This window comes from Cryptococcus depauperatus, chromosome 3 (genome assembly GCF_001720195.1).
Source record: "Cryptococcus depauperatus CBS 7841 chromosome 3, complete sequence".
Taxonomy (NCBI): Eukaryota; Fungi; Basidiomycota; class Tremellomycetes; order Tremellales; family Cryptococcaceae; genus Cryptococcus; species Cryptococcus depauperatus.
In genome coordinates, this window is record NC_089470.1 from 541,191 (window position 1) to 568,021 (window position 26,831).

The 26,831-nt window shown below is 45.2% G+C and overlaps 13 protein-coding genes across 13 annotated transcripts; 7 read left to right on the plus strand and 6 right to left on the minus strand.

Moving 5' to 3' along the window:
• Positions 1-1,954: 1,954 nt before the first annotated feature.
• L203_102465 (uncharacterized protein) lies at positions 1,955-5,414 on the plus strand (the record flags this gene model as incomplete). Its single annotated transcript, XM_066211890.1, has 5 exons — positions 1,955-2,279; positions 2,362-2,898; positions 2,948-3,399; positions 4,026-4,323; positions 4,381-5,414. 5 exons carry the CDS (start codon positions 1,955-1,957, stop codon positions 5,412-5,414), a joined length of 2,646 nt encoding a protein of 881 aa, XP_066067987.1.
• Positions 5,415-5,631: 217 nt separating this feature from the next.
• On the plus strand, positions 5,632-6,524 carry L203_102466 (uncharacterized protein; the record flags this gene model as incomplete). The annotated part of the gene is made up of 6 exons (XM_066211891.1): positions 5,632-5,780; positions 5,835-5,986; positions 6,032-6,085; positions 6,129-6,220; positions 6,276-6,351; positions 6,397-6,524. The coding sequence occupies 6 exons, from the start codon at positions 5,632-5,634 to the stop codon at positions 6,522-6,524; spliced, it is 651 nt and encodes a 216-aa protein (XP_066067988.1).
• An 843-nt stretch (positions 6,525-7,367) lies between these two features.
• On the minus strand, positions 7,368-7,665 carry L203_102467 (uncharacterized protein; the record flags this gene model as incomplete). Its single annotated transcript, XM_066211892.1, has 2 exons — positions 7,368-7,564; positions 7,614-7,665. The coding sequence occupies 2 exons, from the start codon at positions 7,663-7,665 to the stop codon at positions 7,368-7,370; spliced, it is 249 nt and encodes an 82-aa protein (XP_066067989.1).
• Positions 7,666-8,101: 436 nt separating this feature from the next.
• L203_102468 (uncharacterized protein) lies at positions 8,102-8,849 on the plus strand (the record flags this gene model as incomplete). Its single annotated transcript, XM_066211893.1, has 3 exons — positions 8,102-8,380; positions 8,513-8,558; positions 8,653-8,849. The coding sequence occupies 3 exons, from the start codon at positions 8,102-8,104 to the stop codon at positions 8,847-8,849; spliced, it is 522 nt and encodes a 173-aa protein (XP_066067990.1).
• Positions 8,850-8,947: 98 nt separating this feature from the next.
• Positions 8,948-11,013, plus strand: L203_102469 (uncharacterized protein; the record flags this gene model as incomplete). The annotated part of the gene is made up of 2 exons (XM_066211894.1): positions 8,948-8,998; positions 9,043-11,013. The coding sequence occupies 2 exons, from the start codon at positions 8,948-8,950 to the stop codon at positions 11,011-11,013; spliced, it is 2,022 nt and encodes a 673-aa protein (XP_066067991.1).
• Positions 11,014-11,377: 364 nt separating this feature from the next.
• Positions 11,378-12,532, minus strand: L203_102470 (uncharacterized protein; the record flags this gene model as incomplete). Its single annotated transcript, XM_066211895.1, has 5 exons — positions 11,378-11,512; positions 11,564-11,745; positions 11,791-11,969; positions 12,018-12,323; positions 12,372-12,532. The coding sequence occupies 5 exons, from the start codon at positions 12,530-12,532 to the stop codon at positions 11,378-11,380; spliced, it is 963 nt and encodes a 320-aa protein (XP_066067992.1).
• A 483-nt stretch (positions 12,533-13,015) lies between these two features.
• On the plus strand, positions 13,016-14,434 carry L203_102471 (uncharacterized protein; the record flags this gene model as incomplete). Its single annotated transcript, XM_066211896.1, has 4 exons — positions 13,016-13,470; positions 13,519-14,055; positions 14,287-14,312; positions 14,358-14,434. 4 exons carry the CDS (start codon positions 13,016-13,018, stop codon positions 14,432-14,434), a joined length of 1,095 nt encoding a protein of 364 aa, XP_066067993.1.
• A 453-nt stretch (positions 14,435-14,887) lies between these two features.
• L203_102472 (uncharacterized protein) lies at positions 14,888-15,693 on the plus strand (the record flags this gene model as incomplete). The annotated part of the gene is made up of 4 exons (XM_066211897.1): positions 14,888-14,923; positions 14,977-15,178; positions 15,229-15,449; positions 15,508-15,693. 4 exons carry the CDS (start codon positions 14,888-14,890, stop codon positions 15,691-15,693), a joined length of 645 nt encoding a protein of 214 aa, XP_066067994.1.
• A 71-nt stretch (positions 15,694-15,764) lies between these two features.
• On the minus strand, positions 15,765-17,339 carry L203_102473 (uncharacterized protein; the record flags this gene model as incomplete). Its single annotated transcript, XM_066211898.1, has 11 exons — positions 15,765-15,854; positions 15,911-16,038; positions 16,091-16,120; positions 16,177-16,299; positions 16,357-16,556; positions 16,607-16,729; positions 16,789-16,865; positions 16,920-16,994; positions 17,059-17,091; positions 17,154-17,163; positions 17,218-17,339. 11 exons carry the CDS (start codon positions 17,337-17,339, stop codon positions 15,765-15,767), a joined length of 1,011 nt encoding a protein of 336 aa, XP_066067995.1.
• Positions 17,340-17,801: 462 nt separating this feature from the next.
• On the plus strand, positions 17,802-19,735 carry L203_102474 (uncharacterized protein; the record flags this gene model as incomplete). The annotated part of the gene is made up of 5 exons (XM_066211899.1): positions 17,802-17,857; positions 17,901-18,062; positions 18,128-18,187; positions 18,237-18,341; positions 18,397-19,735. 5 exons carry the CDS (start codon positions 17,802-17,804, stop codon positions 19,733-19,735), a joined length of 1,722 nt encoding a protein of 573 aa, XP_066067996.1.
• A 212-nt stretch (positions 19,736-19,947) lies between these two features.
• On the minus strand, positions 19,948-22,834 carry L203_102475 (uncharacterized protein; the record flags this gene model as incomplete). Its single annotated transcript, XM_066211900.1, has 13 exons — positions 19,948-20,214; positions 20,276-20,626; positions 20,681-20,736; positions 20,785-20,932; positions 20,987-21,067; positions 21,121-21,474; positions 21,530-21,634; positions 21,695-21,814; positions 21,874-21,973; positions 22,029-22,206; positions 22,259-22,367; positions 22,420-22,619; positions 22,675-22,834. 13 exons carry the CDS (start codon positions 22,832-22,834, stop codon positions 19,948-19,950), a joined length of 2,229 nt encoding a protein of 742 aa, XP_066067997.1.
• Positions 22,835-23,423: 589 nt separating this feature from the next.
• Positions 23,424-24,085, minus strand: L203_102476 (uncharacterized protein; the record flags this gene model as incomplete). Its single annotated transcript, XM_066211901.1, has 4 exons — positions 23,424-23,447; positions 23,502-23,714; positions 23,769-23,849; positions 23,906-24,085. The coding sequence occupies 4 exons, from the start codon at positions 24,083-24,085 to the stop codon at positions 23,424-23,426; spliced, it is 498 nt and encodes a 165-aa protein (XP_066067998.1).
• An 830-nt stretch (positions 24,086-24,915) lies between these two features.
• On the minus strand, positions 24,916-26,504 carry L203_102477 (uncharacterized protein; the record flags this gene model as incomplete). The annotated part of the gene is made up of 6 exons (XM_066211902.1): positions 24,916-25,167; positions 25,220-25,295; positions 25,347-25,486; positions 25,538-25,979; positions 26,059-26,214; positions 26,269-26,504. 6 exons carry the CDS (start codon positions 26,502-26,504, stop codon positions 24,916-24,918), a joined length of 1,302 nt encoding a protein of 433 aa, XP_066067999.1.
• Positions 26,505-26,831: the final 327 nt, after the last annotated feature.

Consider the following 26,831-nt stretch of genomic DNA (forward strand, 5'->3'; position numbering starts at 1 on the left):
GTGCTCGACTTGGTAGATGTACGTTGTGTCGATGAGTCGTTGACGACTATGACCTTCTCAATGTCTTCTCGAGAACGTCATAGTTCTCATTCACTATCCACCCTCCGCTCTGCTTGTTTATTCCTTCGTATCCGTGAACGAGTTTGCATCTACGTTAGATGCACTTTATTGTTCATTCGCGTCCATCAAGCTTTCTTCGACAGGAACATGCGACAAACTCATAGCTGTTGAATGTGCTAGGAACAACTGTTCGCAACCTCTCGGAGTCGACTTCACTGAGCCTCCTATCGCCCAGTCCAACAGTCACTCAAGTCCGACGAAGTAGTTTGCAAATGGCCTGCAGAGACATGATTGCAACGAACGACAAGCTATTGAATTTCAATGCAGACAAACGAACGAAACAATCTATGATGTACAACTTAAACTTGAACAGATATCGGACAAATGGTTTTTTTTTTTTCGCAGGGTTCAAACGCGATAACAGAAAAAACTGTTGTTTCTAACAAAGATCGGTAGTTATATATATATATGTTGTTTGTTATATATATGTATTGCATGAATGAAAGTATATACAGAGTAAACAATTGAATGAGGAAGAACGAGTATGTCAGAAGCAGATAGGCTTACGGAGTAACTGGCACGCCTAACCGGATGCCACGTAGTATAGTTCCATAAACATTCATGTTTATACTTTACCTTTCCATGTACTAAGTGCTGTAACGGAGTCAAATCCTTGACAAAAATGCTTTGTCACATGATAGGATGAGATTGTCAAGGATTTGACTCCGTTACAGCACTTAGTACATGGAAAGGTAAAGTATAAACATGAATGTTTATGGAACTATACTACGTGGCATCCGGTTAGGCGTGCCAGTTACTCCGTAAGCCTATCTGCTTCTGACAGAGATAGATAGACGGCGGCGAGGACCGCCTCGATGTATGCCCTTGTCAGACACTGGTTTTCGATAAATCAACGCGTTGTTTTTTTTTTATCTCCAACCTATCAGAACGGTCCGTGATAGGCGAACGAGATTATCATTTTGGCATTACCTTTTTATCTTGTTTTATTATTATTATTCTAATCAAAGACGGAATACATTCGGCGTATGCATATACGACGTAGAGCGTAGGAATAGCCTCACCAACTCGAGACATGCAGAATAAAAAGAGATATGCATATTCGGATATTCCCGAGCCGCGTCGTCCAATCAAATGAGGCGGATTGATCAGAGCGGGTTATCTCTAAACTCTTGAATTTGCCGAAACGTTATATGTGTCGTAGTAGGGATAAAGTGGTGAGTAGTGAATAATGGGTGGCAAAAAATGAATAGATGAAATATGATGTAGGAATACTTGTTATTTGCCATATTTTATTTCTCTTTTACTTTTCCATCTCGCTTTATGTTGCCACCGTTATATCCAGCACGATTCGACTTACCCTATATCTTCCGTGGATGTTGCCTGATGAAGGTAAAAAAGGGATCTTGATAAAAATAATAAAAGTTGCGACTGAAAAAAATAAAAATTGCCAGATCAGGCAAATACTTGATCTAATCAGTACACCCTTTTTTCCCCTTTTTATTTGATCTTTTACATTTTGTTTCTATCAATCCATCTGTTTGCTTTTTTCTTTCTTTCTTTTGTTGTCGACTGAGCATCAACTATATCGCTTATCGGCATCGCCACTCTATCTGATAAAGGCTCGAGATCCAGCCTTCTTCGTCGTGAGTCCAGAGTGCTAATCTCTGTAATACAATCCTTTCTGTGGTCTTCTCTCAAGGTTTACGTGTATGGTTCGTACGCCGATTTTTTGATCTCAACCGTTGATCCTTTCTGTCGCTGCTGGCATCTCTGTGAGGAGTACGGCCACTGCATAGGCATAGAGCCCAAGTCTTTGATAAGCGCTTTTATTGACAAGACGATGCTAGATTTATACTGACATTTTTAGGATAAAATGTCGGGTACTATGACACCTCGTGTCGCCCCAGCAGAGACTCTTGGGACAGAGCGTATTGGGTCTGGAAGTCACTCACGATTGACGCCAGGATGGAGAGTCGGATTTGGCAACTCAAACGAGCGTGGTGTAGACGAAGAGCCTCGAGCGGCTTCAGGAGACATCCGCAGGGATATACAAGAGGATATCGGAGGGCAATTGCCGATGGAGAGCGATGAGCTGGAGTCGGAAGCTGACGAAACGCCTGTGACACATCTTGGAGCTATGGCGGTGCCGGGATTAGATGAGGCGGCCAAAAAGATTGGGGCTCGGAATGTGCAGAAGAGTATAAAAAATGAACCTCGGGACGAGCCCAAAAAGCGAAAACGTAGGTTTCGCATTGCTGATCAAATCTGACCAATGTATAGCTCTCGTTTCGGCAAATGCTTCACCTTTGCCTTCGCCCCCGCCAACAACAGCTGCTATTGTTACCGGCCATCCTCCTGCGGGAACTTGCCCCGGTGACGGGAGGTGTAACGGTGCTGGCGGGAAAGCTGGCTGTGAAGGCTGTCCGACATACAACAACTCTATCGCCAGTGGCCTCATTTCTGCTAGCGTCCACTCGCAATCCCATCGCTCTACAGCTTCAGAAGGCATTGAAAAGCCTTCCCAATCTTGTGCTTTTGCCGAATCGGGCATGAATGCTTCAAAAGTATTGTCTCGTCAAACGCCTGATCGAGATCTACGTCCTTCACCAGTCACCACTCAGCCTTTGACTCATCCAAGCTCTGACAAAGGGACGTCGTCGTGTCTCTCTCCTGATAGCGATATAGAAGTGCCTTCTGGACCCGGCCCTTCTGGGGCTGCTGCGACTCCTGTTGGGATGAGCTGCAGGAACTGTGGTACGAGCACAACCCCTCTGTGGCGAAGAGACGAAGAAGGTCGGCCTCAGTGTAATGCATGTGGTAGGTGTGACTGTGAAGCATCACATGGTATAAATCTCATCCACTCTAGGCCTTTATCACAAGCTCCACGGCGTTCCGCGTCCTGTTGCTATGAAAAAGACTGTGATTAAACGTCGTAAACGTGTTCCCGCCGTCGGCAGTAATGGAAATCGTTCCTCCAATCCAGATCAACCTCTTGCGCCTCAAGCCGTTACGGCTTTGGTTCCAGTGACTGCTCCTCCACCTCATGTGGTACCGCCACTAGAAGGAGACAAAACTTACCATTCACCTCCTTTTAATCATCGCGTGCCCCCTTCGCATTCCAAACATCGTATTAACCATCCTCTCGGACCTGAAGCCTACGCTTTGGCAGGGAGGTATGCGAAGCCTTCCGGACCCAGTATGAATCTGTCGAGTGTCAGTCCAGCATTAAGTCTTGGTGAAAGGAAAAAACCATGGTGGCAAGAAGGGAGAGATCGAGAGAAGGAAGAAAAGGACAGTGAAGCTAGAGAGCGCGAAGGTGTGAGTACATCTTTCCTTTTTATCTAATTTCCTGTCTTTCTACCCCTATCATGCGATAAGGTTTTGCCCTTTCATTTGAGGGAAAGCTTTTGCCTTCCTTCATTTGATAAAGCGTTATTCTCGTGGCAGACAGTCACAATGCTATGTTCATCGAGTCATTCTAAATCTCTATTCCTTTGTCCTTCTTGCTCCTATTCAGATGTAGGCTATCACAGCCCTCGTCCTTTTATATCATACTTCATTTTTCCTTTCTCCCTTTTTGGTCCTTTGTCCTTATTGACTGTTCTGTGCCATCGCGGAAAAGGCATAAGCGTATGCCAATCTTTGTTGGCATTACATTCTTTTTCTCTTCTCCTTCTTCAAGGAGTCTTTTTCTCTACATGTCGGATACTATACTATTGCCGCCTCGTTACATTCCCGAGTCACGTCCTGCTTCAGTCCCTATTGAAAAATCTGAGCTGACGAGTGTCTCTACCAACTTTTCTCCAACCAAACCCACACAATCAACTAAACGCATGGTTGATAACCGCCGCTTATCTGCCCCTCCTCAGCCGTCACCTACGACTGAAACGGCTCATCGTCGCTTGTCTCTTCATCATGTCACATCGGACCAGATGGCCCATCAGCTTGCAGCAGAAGCACTTCTTACAATGGCACCAGCCAATGGAGGCCCTTCTGAAAAGCGAGCCGAGAAGCCCCCTATTGTTCCTGGCATTAGTGCTAGTCAATCAAGGTTGACTCCAATGGATGTTGATATGCCTGAGAGTGAAGCTCGTGGTATCAAGAGAAAGAACATAGAGGAAGAAACTCGTGAAAACCGAGCAGACCCCCGACATCCCTCCATGAGCCTTGGACTTCATGGCATGGATCGTGATCGAAATAGATCGAAAGACAAGGCTTTCTCTCATTCTCCACTTACTACGGGTGAGGGCGGTCGTCCTAATCAGCCATCCAATCATCACCATGCTCAAATTCGCTTAGGGCATTCTCCTAATCTCTCTGCTCCCTATCCTCCATCCTCACAACCTCCTAGTCGCTATGCAATGTATGGTCCTACCACTCGCGATCCTCTTGCAGGTGACTCTCCTTATGCGTTCAATGCTCCGAGATATTCCAATTTAAGTATGCGTCGTGATCACTCACCTTCGATTACTGGTGCTAAATCCAACACTATTTCTCCTCCACGACATAGATCCCCAGCGCCCGATTCCCGCGAGCGCTTTTTCCATGCATCACCAGGGTCTGGCGCTGTTGTCGGTGGACCTTTGCCAGGCTTTGGCCATTACCCCATCGTTCGAAGAGAGTTGCAAGAACACCGCGAACAACTCAAAGAGGGCAAGAGGTGGCTAGAGGCAATGCTTGCCAGGACGGAGAAAATGCTCCACCAAGTGGAGAACAAGATGGCTCTCGCCGCTGATGCCGCTTCCGCATCAAATGGTCACCCGCCAACTGTCGGTGGCTCCGGTGAAAGAGTTTCTATTCCTCCTACAAGTTCAAATGCAAGCCCAAGTTCTACTACTGTGAATATTGCCAAGACCAACGATGATCGAGAGTATGAAGAACGCGAGAGACAGAGACAAAAGGAGATGCAACGACTCGAGCACGAAAGGGACCACGACAGAGTAGAGAGAGAAAGGAGAGAGAGAGATCGCGATAGGTTGGGACAGGATGAACCGCGAGGTCGTACACGAGAACAAGACGAGGCGGGACGCAACCGAGATCTGCTTTTGGCTAGTCGAAGAGTATCTGCTGTTTCCCCTGGTCCAAGCTCGATACCGCGCACCCAGGCCTCCTCTCGTGAGAGCCAGGCATCTTCAGGTAGCGCTCATGTTCAAGGTGAGAAATCTAGTTCATCCAATACGGCTTCAAATGAAGTTGCGAGCAAGAGAGCTAGTGCAAGCCAGTGGGATGGTGAACCTGTTATGGCGGGTGTGCCATTACCGAGACGAGAACAGCAGAATGGAATGGGAAGAACGTTGGGCAGAGGCTTGTGGAGTTTTGACGTGAGAAGCTAAGACAGATGGAGAGGAGAGGATATCAACAGTTGCACATGATTCACTATTCCATTCCGTTTAATCATGATCTTGAGGTAAATGCATGTTACATGTACTACTTACCCATATACTTTGGTTGTAATGAATCCTGTTTGAGATGCGACCTCCACCTTGGTCATCTTGTTAGATTTGAGATTTTGTCAACACTTGACTTTGCATCCATAACGTGTTTAAAGTCATGAGCTTTTCACAACCAACTTCTGCCCTTCTCTCAAGCGGTTCTGGACTGCAGAGTACAGAAGAAGCTTCACCAACGCCTATCCAACCATGGACAAGTTCGTCTGGCTTTGAATTTCCTGCCATCTGGAGTTTTCCTCCGTTTTTTACGTACGTTGTCTCTTTTGAGCCACCTTGTTGTTGGAGCTCAGTCGCGCTGCATAGCCTACAACCCAACCCATCCACATTGGCTCGTCAGCTCGAAATCTGGCGGTCTCTGTTACTAGCCTGGGCGAGACACGAGAGGGTTTTTGAGGTGAATGCGGATAGTACAGGCAAGGATGTACTGCAAGTCTTTGAGAACCGAGAGATTAACCGTGAGCGGCTTGATGAGATGGATAGGATGTTGACGGCATGGCAAGGAAAATTTCTCCCAGAATCCATTAAAACTCTCTTGACAGAAATGACCAAAAACGGTTCGTCTTTGTGACTAGCATGGACGAGCTGACGAGTGTTTAGGTGAAGCATCGCCGGAACCGCCCAAACAGGATTCTCGCTATCTGATCTACTGGCGGAGACCAGAAGAATGGGGAGACATTATACACCGCTGGGTAAGTTATGGATCAAACCGAATCTAGGTCTGTCGCATGTGCTGAACGTATGAAGGTTATGGAAAATGGTCTGAATTCGAGCATCATGACATTTTATGAGATTGTAGACGGCGACCTGTCACATACAACAGGTAAGCTTGTATACTTGAGGCGAGATTTGACTGGATATGATTTAGAATTCCGAAAACTGCCAACGTCCATTCTACGGAAAGCCTTGGATACGTTGGTGAAGCGGGGGCGGGCACAGATTTTGGAAGGAAGGGGAGAGGTTGGAGAGGGTGTACGGTTTCTTGATACTGTATAGGTATGTAGGCTGTATGGGATTGTCTTGATACACTCAGGTTTCATTCCGCCATCCAGAGAGAGAAGGCTTTTGGGAGAACTGTCGAGCGAGCACAACCCGTTTGCTAGCGCTCTCCGCAATAGCTGACTGCTTACCGGCTGGCATTGTTCATCTTTGCATCAAGAGGTTGACTGTAGGAGCAACCTCTCCAGACGACTCTGTAAAGAAACACCAAAGCAACTACAAGCCGAGTCGTAGATGCCGCTGAGCGGCGCACACCATAACCATGGTTGTCGAGTGCAGGTGTACGCATCGCTGCCAACTTTACAGTTATTCTCCATTGGCAACTTGGCATCTAGTCGATGAGAAGAATCAATATACACGCCGCCACAACACGCTATATTCATGGTCGGATGTCGTTCTTTTTGCCTCATTACTTGTGTATGATGGATGTTACCTAACCATGCATACAGTGTATTTGCAAGGCTTAAACACTTTGAGTAGTCAGCAAACATACCCATAATTCGACTGCTTCTCTTTGCCCATTCCCATCCATGCGGCTTGGGTTCCACAGCAACTCAAGCGTGCTTGCCTTCAAACAATACGCATTCCTTCAGAATCTCAGACACCTTTTGCAGGGTTAAAGTTTGAAGAAGAAGGCAACCGGTCCAACCTCAAAATCCGAGAAACGTTTTCAAGTCGTCATCCATTCGAATAGTATGGCATGAGCCATTGCTTCCACAACAAAGCCCTTGTCACCTTCTCGACGTGTGCGCTTGATCTCAACGTTGATTCTGGCTCGATAACGCTCTTGGTTTCCAGGCTGCCAAGTCCCATTCTTGCGCCTTGTAAACACTTTTATGCCTAATCTGTAGGACAGTGACAGAGTTGTGTGTGTTTGGCCAGCGGACGGATCATACAGCAATCCTTCCAGCCTCTCAGCTCATCTTCATCAGTAAACGCTCGATACATCCATTCAGGATTGATCCCAAGCAAGCCTCCATCAGCCAAACCGCTTTGGCAACTCGGGAAAAAAGCCATGTCTATAGCGAAAGGCCAAGCTATCCGTGTACTCAGTACCTCATCCCAGTCGCAGCACTGCGCACTCACGCACAACGCACTCACACGCAACGTTCTCCTCGCTCCATCGCCCTCCCAGCATGCGTTTAACCAGCAAAACACGCATCGCAAAGAACAAACCACAATATTAACCCAATTCAAAAACCCAAGATGCACAAAAGTAATCGCGTCACGACTTTTCTCCGTGGAAACCTTATTTCACCCCTCCCTTAATACATGCCGAGACATGCCGACACCCCGACGCCCTCCTCTCGGGCAACGCGGGACTCCACATTGTTCCCCACATTTACTCCGCTTTCCCCAATCTTTTTCTCTTTACCCCATTGCCCAGCCCCAGACATGCATCTCTCCACGTCATCACTTTTTTCTCTCTCGTCTTCTTCAGCCCGCCTCTATTATCTATTTCTTTCTTCCAAGACGAGTTTGTTTCTCTTGACTCGAGTGGTATGGTATTACAAATGGTATTACAAATGGTATTACAAATGTTGATACAAATGTTGATACAAATGCTAATACAAATGTTAATACAAATATTTAATACAAATATCACCACCCATACCACTCTCTCATTTGTAATCAAACAACCACTCATCCTAATCCCCATTAGGAAAACCAAGCTAAGCGAGATTCGCGAGCAGCTCACTTCTTTATGTCACCCACCCTGGGCTCGCCTCCTGTCCCGATCTAAACGTACATCGTGGCTGCCGCTCGGAAAGTTTAAGAGTGCCACAACGGAGGTCTGTTCTTGGGCCGAGGACGAATTTGTATTTACCGAGTTGCCCGAAAGAAGAATGATGGTCAGAGAGTCGATTTTTTTTAGATTTGATTTTATTTTTCTTTCCTCTTTCTTCTTTCTTTCTTGTTTTATTTATTTATACTGCGATAAGAGAATTCTTTTGGTGGTGTTGTCGTAAAGAATTATCACCCAGCTACATCCAGTCGGATGTGTATCAGTGTCTAGAGAGGTTGTTATTGGTGAGTGGTCCACTGGTAGATGGGTTTTCTGGTTGGGGTTAGAGGTGGAAGACGGGTGAAGACGGTGTGAAGGGTTGTATTGACAAAGAGGTAGACGTTTGCATGGCGTTGGATCAGACTTTGACCGAGCGAAATCCTTGGAGGTCTCAAACGGACCTGGTTAAGACGAGGGCGTGGGTAACGGGTAGTGCACGAGGTGGGTATACGAACGTGACGCCCCGAGGCATCTGTTGCGGAGAATCCAAAGGCTCAACAAGCGATGCAGAGGGGCTGAGAGGACGACGGGGCTGACTGTTTGGTTTAGGGTTGGAAAGGCTCGTTCCTTTGTCCTGGCTCTAGCTTGAGTTTCGATTTATTTATTTTTCATTTCATCTTGAATCTCCCTCACAATGATGATGGGTATGGACACAGCTTGGTGCTTGGCGTGCTCGAAACAGTTGGTAGGTGAACCTGGTAGGCGTTGGCTAGGGCTGACTTGGCATAGGAGAACGTTAGGAGTACCTATTGCAGCGATGCGTGCCGTCTGCAAGACGCTCCATCGGATACCGAGGGCATCACTCGGCCATGTGCAGACCTTCCGTCTCCGACAGATACCGCCAAGGTAGAGCGGCCGTCGGCGATGCCTCTTCAAATGGCAGGAGAGCCTCGTATCCATACTGGTCTACGGGACCGTCGGGCATATTCCTTTCCGTTACAGGTGAATGAGCCTGCTCTTTGTCGCGTCACGAGACGGCAGACGCAAGATACGTTGCAGTTTGTGAGAAAGAGCCAGTTGACCAGCTCAAAGTCTCCTCGTCTCGCTGCGGTCGGTGCACCGGGTCCGGTTGGCCGTGTCAAGGGTTTTGGCAAGCTTTCAAAGACGACAGGCCACAACACACCCTTCATGCCCGATTCGGTGTTTTGTTCCAATTCTGAAAACAGTGATAATGAAACGAACGAACTGCCACTCCACCGTGGCGCAGCCATGAAACCGAGACCATTTGGCGGCTTTTCAGTTGCCTACGGCGAGGACACGGTCCGTCTGCCGAAAGTGCCCATCCATCGACGTCTCTCCAACGTTTACGACTCGTCCTGTCGGCCTCCACTGGTTTCTTCATCCTCCCAAAATGCACACCTCAAATCGCCAAGCCCAGTTGCCCGGATGATTGCCACCTCGGCTGGTTCCAAATCACGAGACGACATTGTTTGCTGGCTCAACGAAGTTGAGTGGTCGCCAAACGACGCTAGCTCTTCCAGGCGGAGTAAAGACGGTCCAACCCCGACGCAGGAAAGGTCGGAATGGATCGAGGAGGGGACGGGCACGACGCCTCAACGAAAATTCGGTTCCGCGCTCAGCACACTGAGAGGTTTCAGTGTTGTCAAGGCTTTCACAAACGTGACCTCTGGTACTGTTCAATCATTCGCCAGCAATAGCCATGGACCCGTCGCTAACGGCTTCAAACTCGACTACCACACGGCTCCCGCTCAGGCAGAAGTTTCTAAGGTTGCTGTAACGGCTGTCGCTAGTGAGAGAGAGTTTTCTGGAATGAATATGAACCATGGCGGTGCGACTCCGACCTTGTCCTCTGTCTCGATGTCCGAGGTAGTAGACCCGTTGACGGATGCTGGGGAAAATATCGATTTCTTCACCGATGAGCAGAGCAATGCGGGCAGTTCGGCGTTTGTCAAGCACAGGTTATCGGCTGCTTGTGCTTCAAAGAGCAGAGTTGACACCGATTCCTCAAAGTCAGACTCTGCCACTGGAACGCAAACGCCTTTGCCTCTCCGTCAGTTAACCAACACCGCCCAAGCCATTCGAAATTTGTCAAACTATCTACGCTCGCTTGCCCCATTATCATTTACTTCAGTGCTTTCCCCTATCAAACCAGCTGCAGATCCTTTACTAATTACCGCCTCCACGTCTGCTAAACCGAAACCAAAACATCTCTCCCATACGAGTCCTGCAGCAAACAAAACTCACTTGGCATCGCCCCTTCCTGCGATCAGACACGAAGCCCCGCCCGAGCCAGAGCCACCTGAAGAAATAGTTCGTAGTCTTCCGATGGATATCATCAACCCTCGTGGTCTCGAAGACAATGCCCTGGAGCGCAAACTTTTGCGCCGGCAAGAAGCTCTTGATATGGAAATGTCATGTTCCGAGAACAAGTCGCGTACCCGGGCGCGGAATCAGGAAAGCAGAGCCCGGGGCAGTCGGGTGCGCGACGGTAGCCCAAGTCGGGCTCGCAGTCGAGGGAGAAGTAATGGGAGACGTTCACTCGCTCGGGAGTTGTCAAAGGAACGGGGAAGTAACTCGAGGCATAGGCGGAGAGTATCTTATGACGCAGATGCGAGTGGTGAGGAGGAAGCTGCCTCTGGTGAGAGAAGAGGGAGGAGTCGCAGAGAAAAAGGTCTACAAATGGAGTCAATGGGGAACGTAGAAGAAAGTAGGGGAAGAAACAGGGCCGTGAGGGTGTAGAGAAAGCTTGCGTTTTTGCCTTGATCGTTTACGTTGACTCATGACTGAATCATTCCTTATACCGCATTTACATTACAACCTCTCAAGATAGCATCTCATCTGGGTCTTTTCATATTCTTTTTTTTTTTTTGTCGAGATTGTTTATCAATACTTTATCAGCATTCAGCATGCCTTCAAATTTCATAGGATTTCAGGACTCTGGAAACAAGCCTCATTCAAACAAGACGGCGGAATACCACGTTGTACTATACAATGCAAAATGTGCAAGTGTCAATTACAAATGGTTCATAAACTATTATGCAAGCCATAACTAGTATACATATATACGTCCAGTCCAGACTATCCTAATCCGCTTACTTGATTCTTAGTATTGTTTGTGAAATTCTTGTCCGATTTTGCTTTCCCAACCCACGGCACGCTCGAATCCATTCTTTCCCGACTGAAAGTCCATAATGGCTTCCATCACCTGTTTCTGACTGTTGAGAACAAACGGTCCATACTGATACATGTCAGGGATTGTTCCGTTTGTCATTGAGATGGGTGTACTTACTTGGACGACAGACTGGTCTAAAGGTTTACCAGCAACAATCACAAAGCGAGTCTCTTCGTCGCCTGCATCGGCAGGTCTCAAAAGCTTAACGCCGTTCTCGCTTTCGGCATTGGAAAGAACAAGCAAATTGAATTTGTCGTGCACCTTGGGGTCATCTCCTACTTGGAGCTTACCAGTAACGACTGATGATACCATCAGCCTTTTGTACCAGAACAAGTCAAACTTACCGTAAATGAATGTATTGTACCCTTGAGGCAAATGTTGATAGAATGAGACCCCAGGTTTTTGAAGTCTGAAATTTAAAAACCAAGCGTCGTTGACAGGAGTGATGGGTCCCTTGGTGCCATGCGATTCTCCAGCCAAGACGTTGATTTCGACACCATCCACCGGATGAGTGACTGGGATACTATGAATGCATTGTCAATATACAAATACAAAGATATATTAGACTCACTCTTCAGCTTTTCGGTCCTGGTAGTTGGGCTCCATGTACTTGTCTCCAGCAGGCAAATCGATCCAGAGTTGCAAACCAGTTACAATTTCTCTCTTGGCAGGATCTGGGTCAAACCAAGGAATCTCGGAATGCATGACCCCCTTGCCAGCAGTCATCCACTGTACATCGCCCTTGTGCAACGTTCCAGAGTAACCCATGAAATCTTCGTGTTTGAAAACACCATCAAAGAGGTAAGTGACCGTCTGTTGACCACGATGGGGGTGGTCCGGGAAACCGGCGCCGGGTTGGACAGTAAAGTGATCGAGCCTGGTATTGTCGGCATGTCTAAATTTGTTGGTAAACATAAAGACTTACATTAAGAAAGGCGTGAGGTTCCGGAGTTCCTTGATGCCAATAGACCTTCTGACTCTTGCTCCAGCGCCTTCCGATGTTTCATGGGCAAAGACAGACTTGGATACATTTCGCGTAGCCTCAGCTCCAGCTGAGGATGTTGAAGTAGCCATTGAAGACGGCATATTGAGCTTGGGTAGACGTTGAAGTAAGGTGCTTCTCATAAAATAGAGCCTTCTAAATTCGATGGAATGTGAGACTGGCAAGGAGATGCTCTTCTTTTATAGGACTCGCCAGTTGCTTGCTTATTAAATATTCACATTTGTTTATCAGCAATAAACCATATAGTGATTGAAGATGGAATTGTAATATGAGAAATCAACATAAGCAAAAGTGAAATATTAGTAAGTCATGGGAAACACCTTCCTTTTTCGGCAATCTTGATATCACGGCTAGGCGGCAACTTCCACCATTCTGAAATGATCTAGAATGTTCCGTTGGAATGTTCCACACTTCTTTGAACTGTTCTACATTCTTCCATAATGGAGCGGATTTCCATGGAAAGAACTCGAGCTTCGCCAGCGCTTACGCATGTATAAAGATATATAAGGATGGATATTTACTGGTCCTTATCCCTACCAAGCACAATTTGTTAGTTTTCATATACAATGTCCTACTACACCACCTACCCATACTGTGACTTCAACTATCCTACTCATCGCAGGGTTTCTTCCCCAATCTACTACCACACCTCGGTTGAACCTTTCCGTCCTCCCGTCCATATCTATGCTAAACCCGAGCATGACTTTGATGAAATAGCTGCTCTAGAGCAAGAAGAGCGCGCGGCGGTTGCACAACTCAAGGCCATTCAGCGTCGACGTGAGGAACTTCAGGCTGCCAAGGCTCGCGAGGCTGCTGCTCGCGCCAAAGCCCAAGTTGAGCGAGAGGAGGCCATAAGGGTCGAGCTGGCCAGGGCCATTGCCAAGGAAGCAAAACGAAAGCAAGAAGAGGAGAAGAGGCAAGAGGAGGAAAGAAAAAGAAAAGCCTATGCAGAGGCTGTTGCAAGGGAAAAGGCTGAGATGAGAGCCATAAGAGAGACTGAGAGGTCCGGATCTCAAAGAGGGTTAGTTGGAGAATCCCCTGATGATAGCAACATTCTGACTCTTTGCAGGGTTTCAAAACCTTTTACACAGAGACAAGCACCCAAGATCGAGAGCCTTGATGATATCAACAAACTTCTCGGTGCATTCTTTGGGATCAATGTTGCTCCTCAAGAGCCCAAGATCTCCGACAATGATGACCCGGAACACGAATCTCTACCTTCTGTCCTCGGTTTACCCAAAGACGCTTCCAGTCCCAATACCAAGGAGGCAGAACAATCGTCATCTTCATTGCCAGAGGAGCAACCACATATTCCCAGCTCTGGGGAAAAGTTCCAGTTGGACCTCTTTGATATGTTGAAAAACATTAACGAGGCGCTCGTACAACAAACTGAGCCGAAGCAGGAGAAAAAACCTGAGGCAACATGCCAGGCAGGCGTCAACGATGACCAAAATTGCAAACAGCCCGAATCTGCTACTCAGAGCCAAGAAACAGCATCCCAACAACAAACTCAGGATGATTCGCAACAGGATGGTCCCTCTGAGCTAGCCACATCGTTCGCTACCTTGCAAAACATGGAAGACCAACTTACGGCTTTGATAACGTCGTACACTCTTCAAACCCGTCTTGCTTTTGCACACACCACTCCCGGCTCGCATCCTCCTCCTCTCCTGTTCAACCGACTCAATGCGCCATACCATGCTCAAATCAATGCGCTCCTCCAGCTCCTACTTCAGGCAGATTCAATTGATTCAAAAGGTGACAAGGACTTGCGAAGACGCAGAAAGCAACTCGTCAAGGATGTCGAATCTGAGATTGAAAAACTGGAGAAGCACAGGGATGAACTTTGGGAAGAAGTCAAGGGTAAGCGAGAGAGAGGAGAAGAAAGTGAGCCTGATGAGGACGAAGAACGATCTTGGAGTGACGCTTCATCGGTAGCTGAGGAACTTGAGAAACTTGAACCAAAAGAGTTGGCAGTTGCTTAATGTAATTCATTTTATAATAATATTTTATACTGTATTGAAATAGATTTTCTATGGAAATGGATAATTAATTACCACTTCAAACTTGACAATATAGTAGACCTCTTACCTTTTTTCTTACCAACTACTGAGCTATTCCTACTTCTATCTATAGGACTTCAGTTTCAACATCGGAGCTACGTATACTTTAGGAGTGTACAACTAATTAGTAAGCAAATGGTTAGAAAGACCAACAATGGTATAAGTAAATGAGAGAAATTAGTAAGCTTTCTCAAATCTCTGTAAGCAATCTCACAAAGCAAGACGACATCGGTTAAGTCTTCTCGTAATTCCGACGGAAAGAAAAAAAACATAAATAGATTCAATATCGCAGAGAAATATCTCTTGTAGTTTAAACATTTCAGTTGCACAATTCTTTTGCTGGTTCAACCGCACCCTGACGGTATATAGAAAGACATGTCCAAGTCAGCTAGCTTTTTTGAGGCTGTCGTCGTAAGCAGTTCAGTTGGTGTCGCTGTAAGTCCAAGGCCTAACTATCAGTAAAGGCTCGGCGAAGCTACTACAGTCTTCACAAAGAAAGTACTCTATCCCAGGAGCAGCTCAAAGAGCTCATCCAGAAGGCCGTCAAGTACACTCCCACGTCGTTCAACGGACAGCAATCCCGTGCTGTCCTTGTCGCTGGAAAGAAGCACGATGAGCTTTGGGATAAGGTCAAGGAAAGTCATCTAAAGACTCTGGGAGGTGATAGTAAGTTTGACTTGTGCAAGTAGAAGTGAAATTAGCTGAACAGATTCAAGAGGACCAGGAGGAACTCTGGAGTAAGAAATTTGACAAACAGTTCAAGGCTGGCTATGGTACCGTCCTCTTTTTCGAGGATCAAGAGATCGTCAATGGCTCTGCTGCCAAGATGCCTGCGTTAGCTCAATCATTGTCTGTATGGTCGCATAACTCTGCTGGGATGCTGCAGTACATTGTTTGGACTGCTTTGGAAGCTGAAGGTCATGGTGCCAGTCTGCAGGCAAGTAGTAAAGGCTGAAAAAAATGTGTGACAGGCATTGATGAGATTGGTTGTATAGCACTATGCTCAGTACACTCCAGGTGTCCAGGCTGAGATTACCGAGCTCGTGGATGTTCCTCCAACTTGGAGTGTCACCGCTCTTCTTCCTTTTGGTGTCCCCGCTGGTCCTCCTGGTTCGGCCACCTTTGAAAAGACTTTTGAGCCTATTGAGAAGAGAACGAAGTTTTTCTTTGATAAGAATTGATCGAGAAGGACTTATGGAGCGTTGGTTAGGGGACAGTTATCAAGCAATCTATCAACCTGCATGATGAAATATTATGTCGTGGACCATCTCATCAGTCCCTCCCATACTGCTATAGCTGCCGCGTTGGTAGGGAACGCCCTGAGAACGACTGGAATAAAGCCCTACGTCTTGAGTGAGTATAGTTGTATTGTAGCGGTTAGTGAAAGAGACAACATACTCTGTAAAAGTTTTTGACTCTAGCTAACCCATTCTGAAAGAGGCCAAGGGAAGGATTGTAAGACTCTCGCCATACCTGACGGTATGCATCAAGGACATTATTATATCTCGCCGTTTTGATGTTGTCGGCTACAGTAGTAGGATTACTAAAGTCTAATCTTTGTCGTAGAAGTAATCTCACTCATGATTCTGTTTTTTACATTGTCCAACGCTGCAAGTCATGATCAGTTACACGCAAACACATAAGCTCCTGTTTTTGAAACTTACGCAAAGCAGCAAGCCAGTAAGCATTAGATGCCATTCCACCAGCCAAAAAGTTGGCCTGACCAGTCGACATTTCCCAACTTGTACCATCCCAGCTTTTGATCATTCTCTTAAGTGCTTCAAAGCCTTGACACAAAGTCTGTCAGTCCATCACTTATTTGTCTTTCTCGTTTTGTAACTCACTGCCAAACATGGCAGCAAAACAGCTTCTATATATGAAACTGGCCTCCAGACCTCGCCACATGCCAGTTACTCCCTGTTGTCTTACAGTCTGGCGTATTACATCTATAGGACCCGAGAACTGTCGAGGAATATGCGCAGGTTGAACAAGTTGAAGTTGAAGTTTACACTTGATGATTTCTGTAGGATGGGCAAGCGCAGCGCTAAAAGTCTCTGAGTTTTAATCATTATACTGCAACATCAAGACAATCACTTTGTCCATCCAGCAAACAAGCCAGCCACACTATGCCCTACCAGAGAAAGTCTCTGACCGTCGCCGTTTGGTATGTTTTCTCCCAAACCATGATTCATCAAGAAGACTCGATAGTTGTGGAGACTATTGCGTATAGTCAGATGTAGTGTAAATGTATAGATGAGCGTATTGGAATGCCTAACCTTCCCATTAAGACAGAGTCCGTAATACCCCATGATACCGCAGGAATACTTGCTCCCTTATATAAAGCTCTTGGACCCTTGAGCGTTCAACACTCAGCTCAACTTTTGATTTCTTTATTGACCGGACATACCTCTTTGCTGACCGTTTTCGTAAAACACTCCCAAGCGCCGTTAAACGTCCCTGGAGGCGCACACTGTAGCCTTGTCTATCATGCTGTCAACAAGTCTCTTGAAATAACCAATCCTTTGTGGTATGTAATACTGACTGACTTTTAAGGTATCAAAAGGATGTCCGACTATAAGCTAGAATGATGATCAAAAGACCGTTCATTCAGAATACTACAACACATAAACACCAGCCTCACCTTGGTCCAGCTACAAAGGTAAAGCGTTAGCTTTAGTTAGAGAATTCATCTGACGCAGACTCACCCAGAGCAGATTCCTGCGGCAAAGCCTATAAATGGGGAATGTTGCTTGTCTGTGGATGCAGGTTTTTCTTGCGCCATGTCAAAGTAAATATCTGGCTCAGATGTTTCCTCTTCAGCTTTCATCCTTGCTGCCTTTTGATGGAGCCAGTAAAAGTAGAGACGTGAATTTTGTGATTTTCTATTTCGATGTTCAAATCGTTTTTGAACCGATACTTGTGACGTAACTAGATATGTCTAGATAGCAGTGGTAGTAAGAAGAAGCGAGTCTTGATATGCTTAAGCATTGCTGCCATGTATAAAGAGAGACTTCCAAGATCAGATAGAATATCAAGAAATAAAAACGTAACTTGTGGCTTAGTAATTAAGATAGCTTTAATAAGGATTCAAATAATAATAAGAAGTTTAGAAAAATTACGAACACTTTTTTCAACGTGTGGTGTTTTATTATTATTAGTATTATTTTTATTTTTTAATCCATACTTTACCTAAAAATCAGCATTTCTTGATAAATTGTTTTTGTTCTACTGTTACATTTTTTTTTTTACTTGAATGTCTTTTACAGCTTAGTTATATTCTGCGCACTACATGGCTTCTAAACAAAGTGCCATGTTTTGCAGATGTAGTAAAACAGAGCTTCACAGGTAGGTCTGGTTTTGGGAGTTTGAACAGTCTGCTTATAGGTAGTGACTACGATGGTTCGTCTATGATTACCAAATGCTCAAAATTAGGTGAATCTCTTCCAAAAGTAAACAAATCTTCTCCTCTCAAGGCCTCAGTGGTGGCGAAAAAGCAGTCTCTCAATATGACACCCAATGCTACGCAGAGTCACAGACCCAGCTTGTCAGAGTAAGTTGACTCGCTAAATATCACTAGTTCTTTGCAAAATTTTGGTTAAGCAATTAGGACTATAGCGTTCTCAGGTCTGTAAAGTCTTATACATTGCAAACCCCATCAATTGCAGATCCAGAATCGCAAGTGTCATCATTCTCCCTAAAGAAATCCAACAGCTTACATGTGTAGACCGAGTTCGATTCCACTAGGGCCTATGAGACGGTTTAATAGGAGGAGAAAGAATCCAACGGATGCTCGCATTGGCGGTAGTAAAGGGTATCTGAATAAGCATGAGTATGTCAAATCTTCGTATCATAGGGATGGTATTTATCTCACACTCGTGAATCAGGCCTCACATGCCTATTATACCGCCTCCTCGTTCAAGTTCGATCTTACCCTTTTTCGGTGCCAACAAATCCCTTCCCGAAGGACTCATAGTGTCATTAACGGTGAATCAATCCACTGTGGATGAAGGCGGCGCCTTGTATCATTTACAACTCACATTTGAGCCGGCCAATATGGCCATGCCGCCTATTTGCATATCAACCCGGCGTACTTACTACGAACTTTACGATTATCACTTTCGACTTTTTCGAGCATACGCCTATGATAACGTGCATTGTATACCGACATTGCTAGCTGATTTTCCTGGCCCTTTTGACGGACCACCGCCAGGCCCAACGCAATATTATTATCGTCAAAAACGCATCAGCCGCTACTTTGCAAACCTTCTTGGTTGTTCTAGCCACTCTGATACAAAGTACGTTTCAAATCATACAATAACGCGAAATTTCTTCGCCTTTCGCCATGGTGACGCTATCAAGGTAATCACTGGGACAGAAATACAGCAATATCCGAAAAAGGAGTCGGAGGGACAAATAAAAAGCAAGACAATTACTGTTCAAATGTCAACAGATTATCTGAATTGTGTACAAAACGAAAAAGACGACGCTGTAGCAATCGCTTTTCCTACACCAGTTCCTCCTTTCGCCTCCTTAATACCCTCAGCTCTTGAAACAACTCCATCAATCTTAACAGCATGCACTTCCGATACAGACGATGAAGACAATAAATGGCGAGCCATTGCGCCACCTAAAAGCCCTTCAAGCAGTTTTTCAATCGACAGAACTCTTCGCAGCCTCAGTCCTCTTTCTATCACACTAGAGCATAAATTAGATCATGTAGAGACAAATCAAGCTCTCAATACTCATTCGCTAGAAATATCCTCTCCAATGGAGGAATCGGTTCAAGACACTCAAGTGAAAAATCGTCCCAAAGAGACAGAAAATGACATCTTGCAAGATATTGTACTTCAAACGAACGAATTTTGGCAAGACATAAAACCATTTGATCAAACAGGTGAGGATCGTCTGGGTGATCAAGGGATGGTGCACATTCTTTTAGTTGAACGTAAGACGTGGAAAAGCTTTCAGATACTTATCGACACCGAGGTGACATGGGCAAGAATTCTTCAAGGCTTTCATGATGTCCTCAATTGTCCGGTGGGAAGCCGGGTGCTTAGAGGTTGCCATCAGGATGAAAATGAAGATGAAATCATATCCACCGAATCAAATATCACAGGGCTCGCCTTTACTTGTGGGATGGATTTTGACATATGGGTGCAAAGGGAAAGATCATTTTTATTCAAGACGGTCTGGGTAGACGATACTGAGAACCAAGTTGTATGATTAGAGTTTGCATTTCACGTATTTCGTGTTTTCACCAAGTAATTTGTCAAATTGCCGTTACTATTTGTATGAATATTCTTGAAAATCCTTGGCAATTATCAATATTCAGCTCATGACTCTCGCCATTAATACAAAAGTTGATCAAAATACGGTGACGCATTCAGATATAGTGGCAATTGGCATGCTAATTCTCGTTGAATTCAAATCAACGCTCATGGTGCAACATTGCTCCAGCGATGGTCTTTCAACCACTCTCCCCCATATTCCTCATATTCCTGTCTACTTACTCTAGCGCTCTTAGCTTCTTCTGTTCTACTCCAGTCGACCATCCCCTTCCAAGCCTCAAATCTTGGATCACCATCATCTAGTGATGAAACAATCTTTAATGGAGTTTGAAAAGGAAGAATAGGAATTAGAGAATTGCGCATTCTGTCGAGGAGATTGGAAGTATTGGCAGCTCCGCCGGTAAAAAATATACACTTTCGCAAATAAAAAATGAGCAAAAGCTTTGACAGCCCAAGCTCAACAGAGGCGCCTCACCTGCATTAGTCGCCTTCTCTCTTCTTCTCCAAACCCATTCAATATCCACCCCGTTACCTCACTAAGCCCCGCACTGTCAAGCCCTGAAATACTTGGTTGAAACCATACTTCGGGAACTCTTATCCTCTCCACATTTAGGTGTAACTGATGAATTTGTCTAACATCATCAGGGTCGAATTTCTCAGTGGACCCGCCGCGAATGAAGGCATTGAGGAGACAGTTCTTCGCCTCTAATTGACCTTGCATAGTTTGTTCTTCAGTAAATGTTGGATCGTATTGGAGCAAACGCGATTCAATAGATTGTAAAAGGGTTTCATCTTCCTCTTCGGCATCAGAGTCTTCATCTCCGCCCTACAATGATGATATAAGTTGAGTTGGAAAGAAAAAAAGTATAATAAAACATACAATTTCTCGGTAAACCGCCCAGTCCTCATCGTCCATGCCAAATCCGTCGTCTTCTGCTGTATGTGTTGATTACGAGCCATGAGAATAGTTTGCTTATGACTTACCACCTGAGTCTTTTTTGCGCTTCTTACTAGTCTTTTCTTCAGTTGCAAGATTTGCAATTGACTTCATTCGGCTTTGAGAGGCTATTGATTTCCGGTCACCAAGCTGAGCTTTCCTCTTTGTCCGTTCCTCTATTCTTGCAATGACAACCTACACGCAAGAAATATCAATGAAAATAAAGGAAGTCGCAAAATGTTTACTAACCGCTTGCTTTTGTTTAAGTTTTGTCGACCATCCTGTAAGATTTGCTCCTCTTTCTTCTTCTTCTCTTTTTTGAAGTTCGTCCTGAATTAACTAATCAGCTATATTTCTGAGCAAAACTAAATAATGAAGATCACCTGACGCTCTTTTTCTTTTCTTTTTTCCTCTTTGATTTTGACCCTCGCATCCCAAGAACCCTTCAATAGCCTTTGCCTTCGTTTCTCTTTAATTTCCTCCTCATTCAGTTCCTCATCTAGTCTTTCCAATAAAGGGAACGAAGGCTCTTCTTCTGGTTCTTCTTCTAGTCCCATCACTTTTCTCTGCTTTTTTCGTATGTCTGCTTCGGTGCGCTTGATCCAGGATTCTAACTGAAATTCCGTATCAAAAGGGGTTTCTTGTGATAATCGGGAGAGGAACTCGTTCTTTTTCATCTTGGAACGTTCCGATAATAAAGCATTGTACTCTTCTATCTCGACTACTGCGGCAGCAAGCTGAGGTAAATAGTTAACTATGTACCACTTCTGAGACAACAAAAGAGCTACTGACTTTCTCAGCTCGCTTTTTAGCCTGCATTTCTTGCAGTCTTTTACCCGATTCCTTCCTTCGTTCCGCAGCCACTGCAAGCTCCTCTTCTGTTTTCTCCGATACCTCCTGTACAAGCGTACTGATTAACAAACGTCAAGGAATCAAGTACAATTTAGAAAAACTTACAGTTTTGTTGTAAGGAAATTGTACTACTTTAGTCATGGCCACCAGTCTTGCAGGATCTGCTAATGCTCTCAATTCTTCATCGTAATCTGTCGAAAAGTAACAGGTTTCGCGGTACATGAACTGAGCAAACCAACAATCGATAAGCAATGTTTGTGTGAGACATGGAGAACAAAACCCACGGTTGCTTGGGCTGATGTGACTCTGGTAGGAAATGTTGGATACTTGAGCTGGATCAATTTCAGTAGAAAATCCGACGCCTGAGCACCTCCCCACGATATTCTCAAAGTCCAGTTAGTCTATGCACTCGCTATCCAGACAGGTACACAAGACATACCTCTTGGAGCGACCTATTGACGCCTTACCATCGTAGATTGGAATAACTGTAGTGGCTTGATGTCCCATATTGATGGCAAGCCCGTCTCTCTTGCCTAGTCTCGAGAACGCAAACAGAGAGTCAATACCGAATGTCACTGCTGGGGTATTATACAATTCAAAAAGAAGCTCCGAGGTCACTATCGCGAGCTTTAGCATGTCCTAAATTATCCATCCAAAATTTGCTATTACTGGCTCGACTGAAGAGGGGATTCGCCAGCCTCTCTGTCATGATTATTGGATGCTCCACACGCACAGTATCAATACCCAGTTTGCAAAAGGTGAAATCTAGGGCACATTCCTGTCGAAATCAGATCAGTGGAATAGTCTGTCGCAACACTGCTTGTATTTACCAGCAAGTCACCCTGTATCAGCAAATCGCCATCATACATGGACCTCGCATTAGCTCTCGAGTTTGCATCGGCCTCTACATCCGAGCCAAATAGCAACACGCCCTTCCCAAACTTGCGCTCTTTGTATCTGGAGACAACGTTAAGCCGGTCGATATGTGGAAGTGAGTTTGTGTTGAATCCAGCTCTCCATGAAGAAGATCCTAGTAGTTCAGAGTCATTGAAACCTCTTCCATATACCTTCAATTCGGCTCGTACCGTTATCTATGCAGATAGTGGGCTCCTGGCCATCAAGTGAATGGTAATCGTATACAGCTTGTGGTTGAGTTTCAAACCGTGTCTCTGGAATGTTGATGACATTGGGAGGAAGCGGCGAGGATAAAGCCGGTGAACGAAGCCTTGAGGATGAGGAGCTCATGGCTATTGTATAGCTCAATGTCTTTTCTTTGTGTATTTTACTTGTCAACATTTGATGAATGTCGAATACGCAAATATCTGTCCAAGAGAAAAGCGGAGGATGCCGCCGTTTAATAATGATATAATTGTTAAAATTATAATTTCAATTATCAACATTCATGATTATATAACTTTACAAAATCATATTAGGCGTCTCTTGGATTTAGTTTCTATTCGAATGTGCATGAGATGGATCAAAGGCTTCCTCTAGAATCGCTGAGAGCTTGACACTGCCAACAACGATACGGCATTCACGAGCTTGGAGGGTGTATATTGGTCTTTTGAGAATTTAGGTGGTCGCCAACACACAAAAGAAAGTATTGAAAAGGGCCAAGCACTACCCAGCTTAACTCATTACTCTTGTCCGTTTGCGACTCTTTACCAAGGATGCGACTGAACAAAGTCTTGCAGGTAGCTCAGACAAAGACAAAAGGTGTAAGTTGTTTCATTGCTGCATGCAGGAAAGATGTACCAAGAAAAAAAGTCAAGAGCATCCCGTCCGCCTTTGTATTCTTCATAATATACTTTTATGATACGATAAAACCCAACATCTATTGTTTTTCCAAGGTTCTCCACTTGGAATCTCTTATCAACACCCTCAAATTACTGCCAATGACTTGGAAACCTACCTGGTGAACGATACCCATCAATATTGCTGCAGCATTCAAAACATCATCCACATCCGTCTCGTCAGCGGATAGACTGTCCGTTGATTGCATTGGAGATCTTGGAGATAATTGCGGAGAAGCTCTGGTTGGAGATTGTGCTGAGGTTTTTGTGTTCAAAGTTGTTGGAGATCGATTAAAGCATCTCCTGGGTCTTGGGAAGCCATGCTCGGCTCGCTAGAGTCAATTTAGGCATGGTGTTCCTTGCCAGAAAGAATCAAAACAACCCACCCACAAGCCACATGCATTACAGACTATCTTATCTTTTTCGTTTCCAGCATCAACGTTAGTCCTCCACAAACTGGTTTCTTCCTTTGTTGTTTGTTAGGAGAAGACATTCTTATCCATTTGTGAATCTAGCGACCAACCTCGGAACATCCACAGTTAGCACACCTGCCCGGCCGAAGAGTTCTCCTTTTCTTTGCGACTTTGGGTTCTGAATTGGAGAGGGCTACATTAGTCAACGGGCGTTTGATGCTTGTGGTTTTGATCTTGAGAATTGGACGACTATTGATATCTGGTTTGATATCTTGCTTTTGAGAAATCATAATGCAGGTAAGTTTTCAAACAAGTGCCGAACATGCAGTCCTTGATATCGGTCTCCAGCGGGCTTTCAACAGATATATGCTAAATAGTGTTGTGATGGCCCTTTGATCTTTCTCTCCCTTCGCGGTTAGGAAAGACTTGTCTCCTTTTACGCTAGCTTCGTCAACACTGGTTCTCCATCGCATCTTGAAATATAACAGCCAACAAAAGTCTTTCGGCTGGACTAGAACAAGGGAAAGCAAACGCGGAATACCTCAAGATTCGAGTATTGGCGTACGAGATGACATTGGCGGAGTTGAAGATGTTGAGATGTTGAAAGGATGACTTGACAGAGGAGCGCCATAGGAATTACAAAAGCGGGGAGTCGGATGTATTTCTGTCTCATCTCATCTGCTCTGACAACCAAGGCGGAGTCTGGTTCTTGTACAACCCACTGTAATTCTTTTGATGTTTCTTTGCGAAGAGACTGCCGGGATCGAGACTGATTGTCAGTATGAATCATTCAGCATTAGTTGTCAGTTATCTCTAGTTTCCAAGTCACTTCTTGAAACCACAGTGAAGTTGTGCAGCCACCAATAACTCGTCGGCAGCCTCACAGTTGAGACTACGGGAGACGACGGTGATTTACTAGTGTTCATCCTTCAGCCTCCTTCCTACAGGTTATCATTTGGGATGTTTGCGCTATATCGTTCCAAATGATGACTCTGGATTGATGTTAAATGCAACCCATCCGAGACCCAATACGGTTGTATATAATGCTAATACTAATGTGACAACACGCCATATAACCGAAATGAAGACAAATCGATGCCGCTATACTGTAAGCCAATGGTCAATGTTTTGGCCTCTCTTTGAAATTATTTGACTCCGCCAAATGTCCTGTAACCTCTTGAGGACTTTGATCACTTGCAGAGATCCCAAATCTACTTTCACTACTAGAGAACGAACTAGAGATTGTACTCTTGCTGCCCGATCCTTCCCGAGGAGCTTCACCACCAGTAACGGGCTGCAATGAAGACAGAATTGGCCTGACAGGTTTGTCGTTGGGTCCTGGTGGAACAGGGAAGGTTAATGCTCGCTCGCTCTAAGTGACTGTCATGAGCCGGAGGATTTTGTATATGAGAGATGATCCTGACATTACGGCTGCTTAATTTAAATCCCTGTTGGGCGAAATGCTCTGCCAATAATGTAGGTTTTGGCAATGGTGGCACACTGCATTCCAATTAGTCTTTCGGTTCGCGCGGAATTGAGATTTCTACATACGATCGTGGTGAGTATATTTGAAAAGGTCGAGATATGCACTCGGCCAGCTGAGGTGACGGTTGGCCATCAGGATCAACGGATGTTATATCGAAACAGCGAAATCGAAGGCTGTATCGTCCCTCTTGCCTTATACACAAATCCTATGACGGTTCAATGCCAAACACTCAACACTGTCTAGCCATGATACTCACTGTAAATATGAACCACATGCCCATTTGCCCTTGAAGATCTGTCACTCTGACGCCACTCACATGTAAATTACCGAATAAATTCCTCATCTTCGCCGCAACCGCATTAGGTTTTGCGTTTGATGATGCGCCTGATGTGGGTTTCATAAGGTGATTTTCAGACACAGTTCGATCTGAATCGTCCGCCCCCTCATGTTTTTCATCATCTTGGCTGTCGCCAGCGGCTACGCCAGCCCGGTAAGTCAATGTTGAGGGACCAGGACCTGCAGAAGCCGCTACTGTCTCTTTCGATGATGGTGATTGAATGCCTGGTGTTTGGACAATCGACTGCAAGTTTTCGGCAACTGTCGAGGAGAACGGTGCATGCGATGCAGACAAGATAGCATTTTCCGCATCAGTTTGACAAATGTCGGCAACACAAACAAAATTGAGGCCTTCTAGTGTACTATGATAGCCATAGCAAGGGCGGCACGTCAAGATTCGTGAATGAATCCATCTGTTTAGATAAAATCAAAAGAACCCACCCAGGATCAATCTCTTCTTCAACACATCCCGTCTCTTCTGACTCTTTACACTCCACCATTCTCAGCCGTATGATAGGAGCTGGACCCAGAGGCCTTCTGTTCTTCTCCGTCTTTCTCCTTCCGGAAATTGGCTCTTGTTCAACTGTAAGGGAGAATCTATGTCAGACGGATCAGTCTATCGAATCAGCAGACGGCTCAAAGATAGCTGACCTCATATGTTTGCCACTAAACATGCCTTTGTGGATGAGGACACTTGGCGTAAAAAAGATGACCGGCCTGTCCGACAGTTGTCCAGTTGTCTCATCATGGCAGGAATCGTTTGCGGAGCTCGTCAAAGCTTGATTGCCTTTATCGTTGGCATCTACACTAGATGCTTTTGAGGTTGCAGGGTTCAATGACGAACGCATTTCTGAATCAGACCCTTTCATCCCAGGTGACGGATGCATTATCAACACTCTCAAGGTATTGTTGGTTCGTCTCGGTATTTAGCAAGGTTTTGAATATTTTTTGCTGGCTTATGTCGACTAGGTATCTTTGAAATTGACGGGCCGCCTTGCGTCCATGGGTTGAACAAGGCCATGCGTTGCTGTATCTGTCTAGGAGAGACGAATCAACTGACAGATGTATTTTTCTTTTTGCTGTAGATGCAGGAAAGATGAAGCTATTCACGAACTGGAAAAGTCTTTACAAGTAATTTTTTTTTTAATTAAAGAAAAAAAGAAATAACAATTAAGAAATTATCATTCAAAAATATTTGTTGTTGGATTCAAATC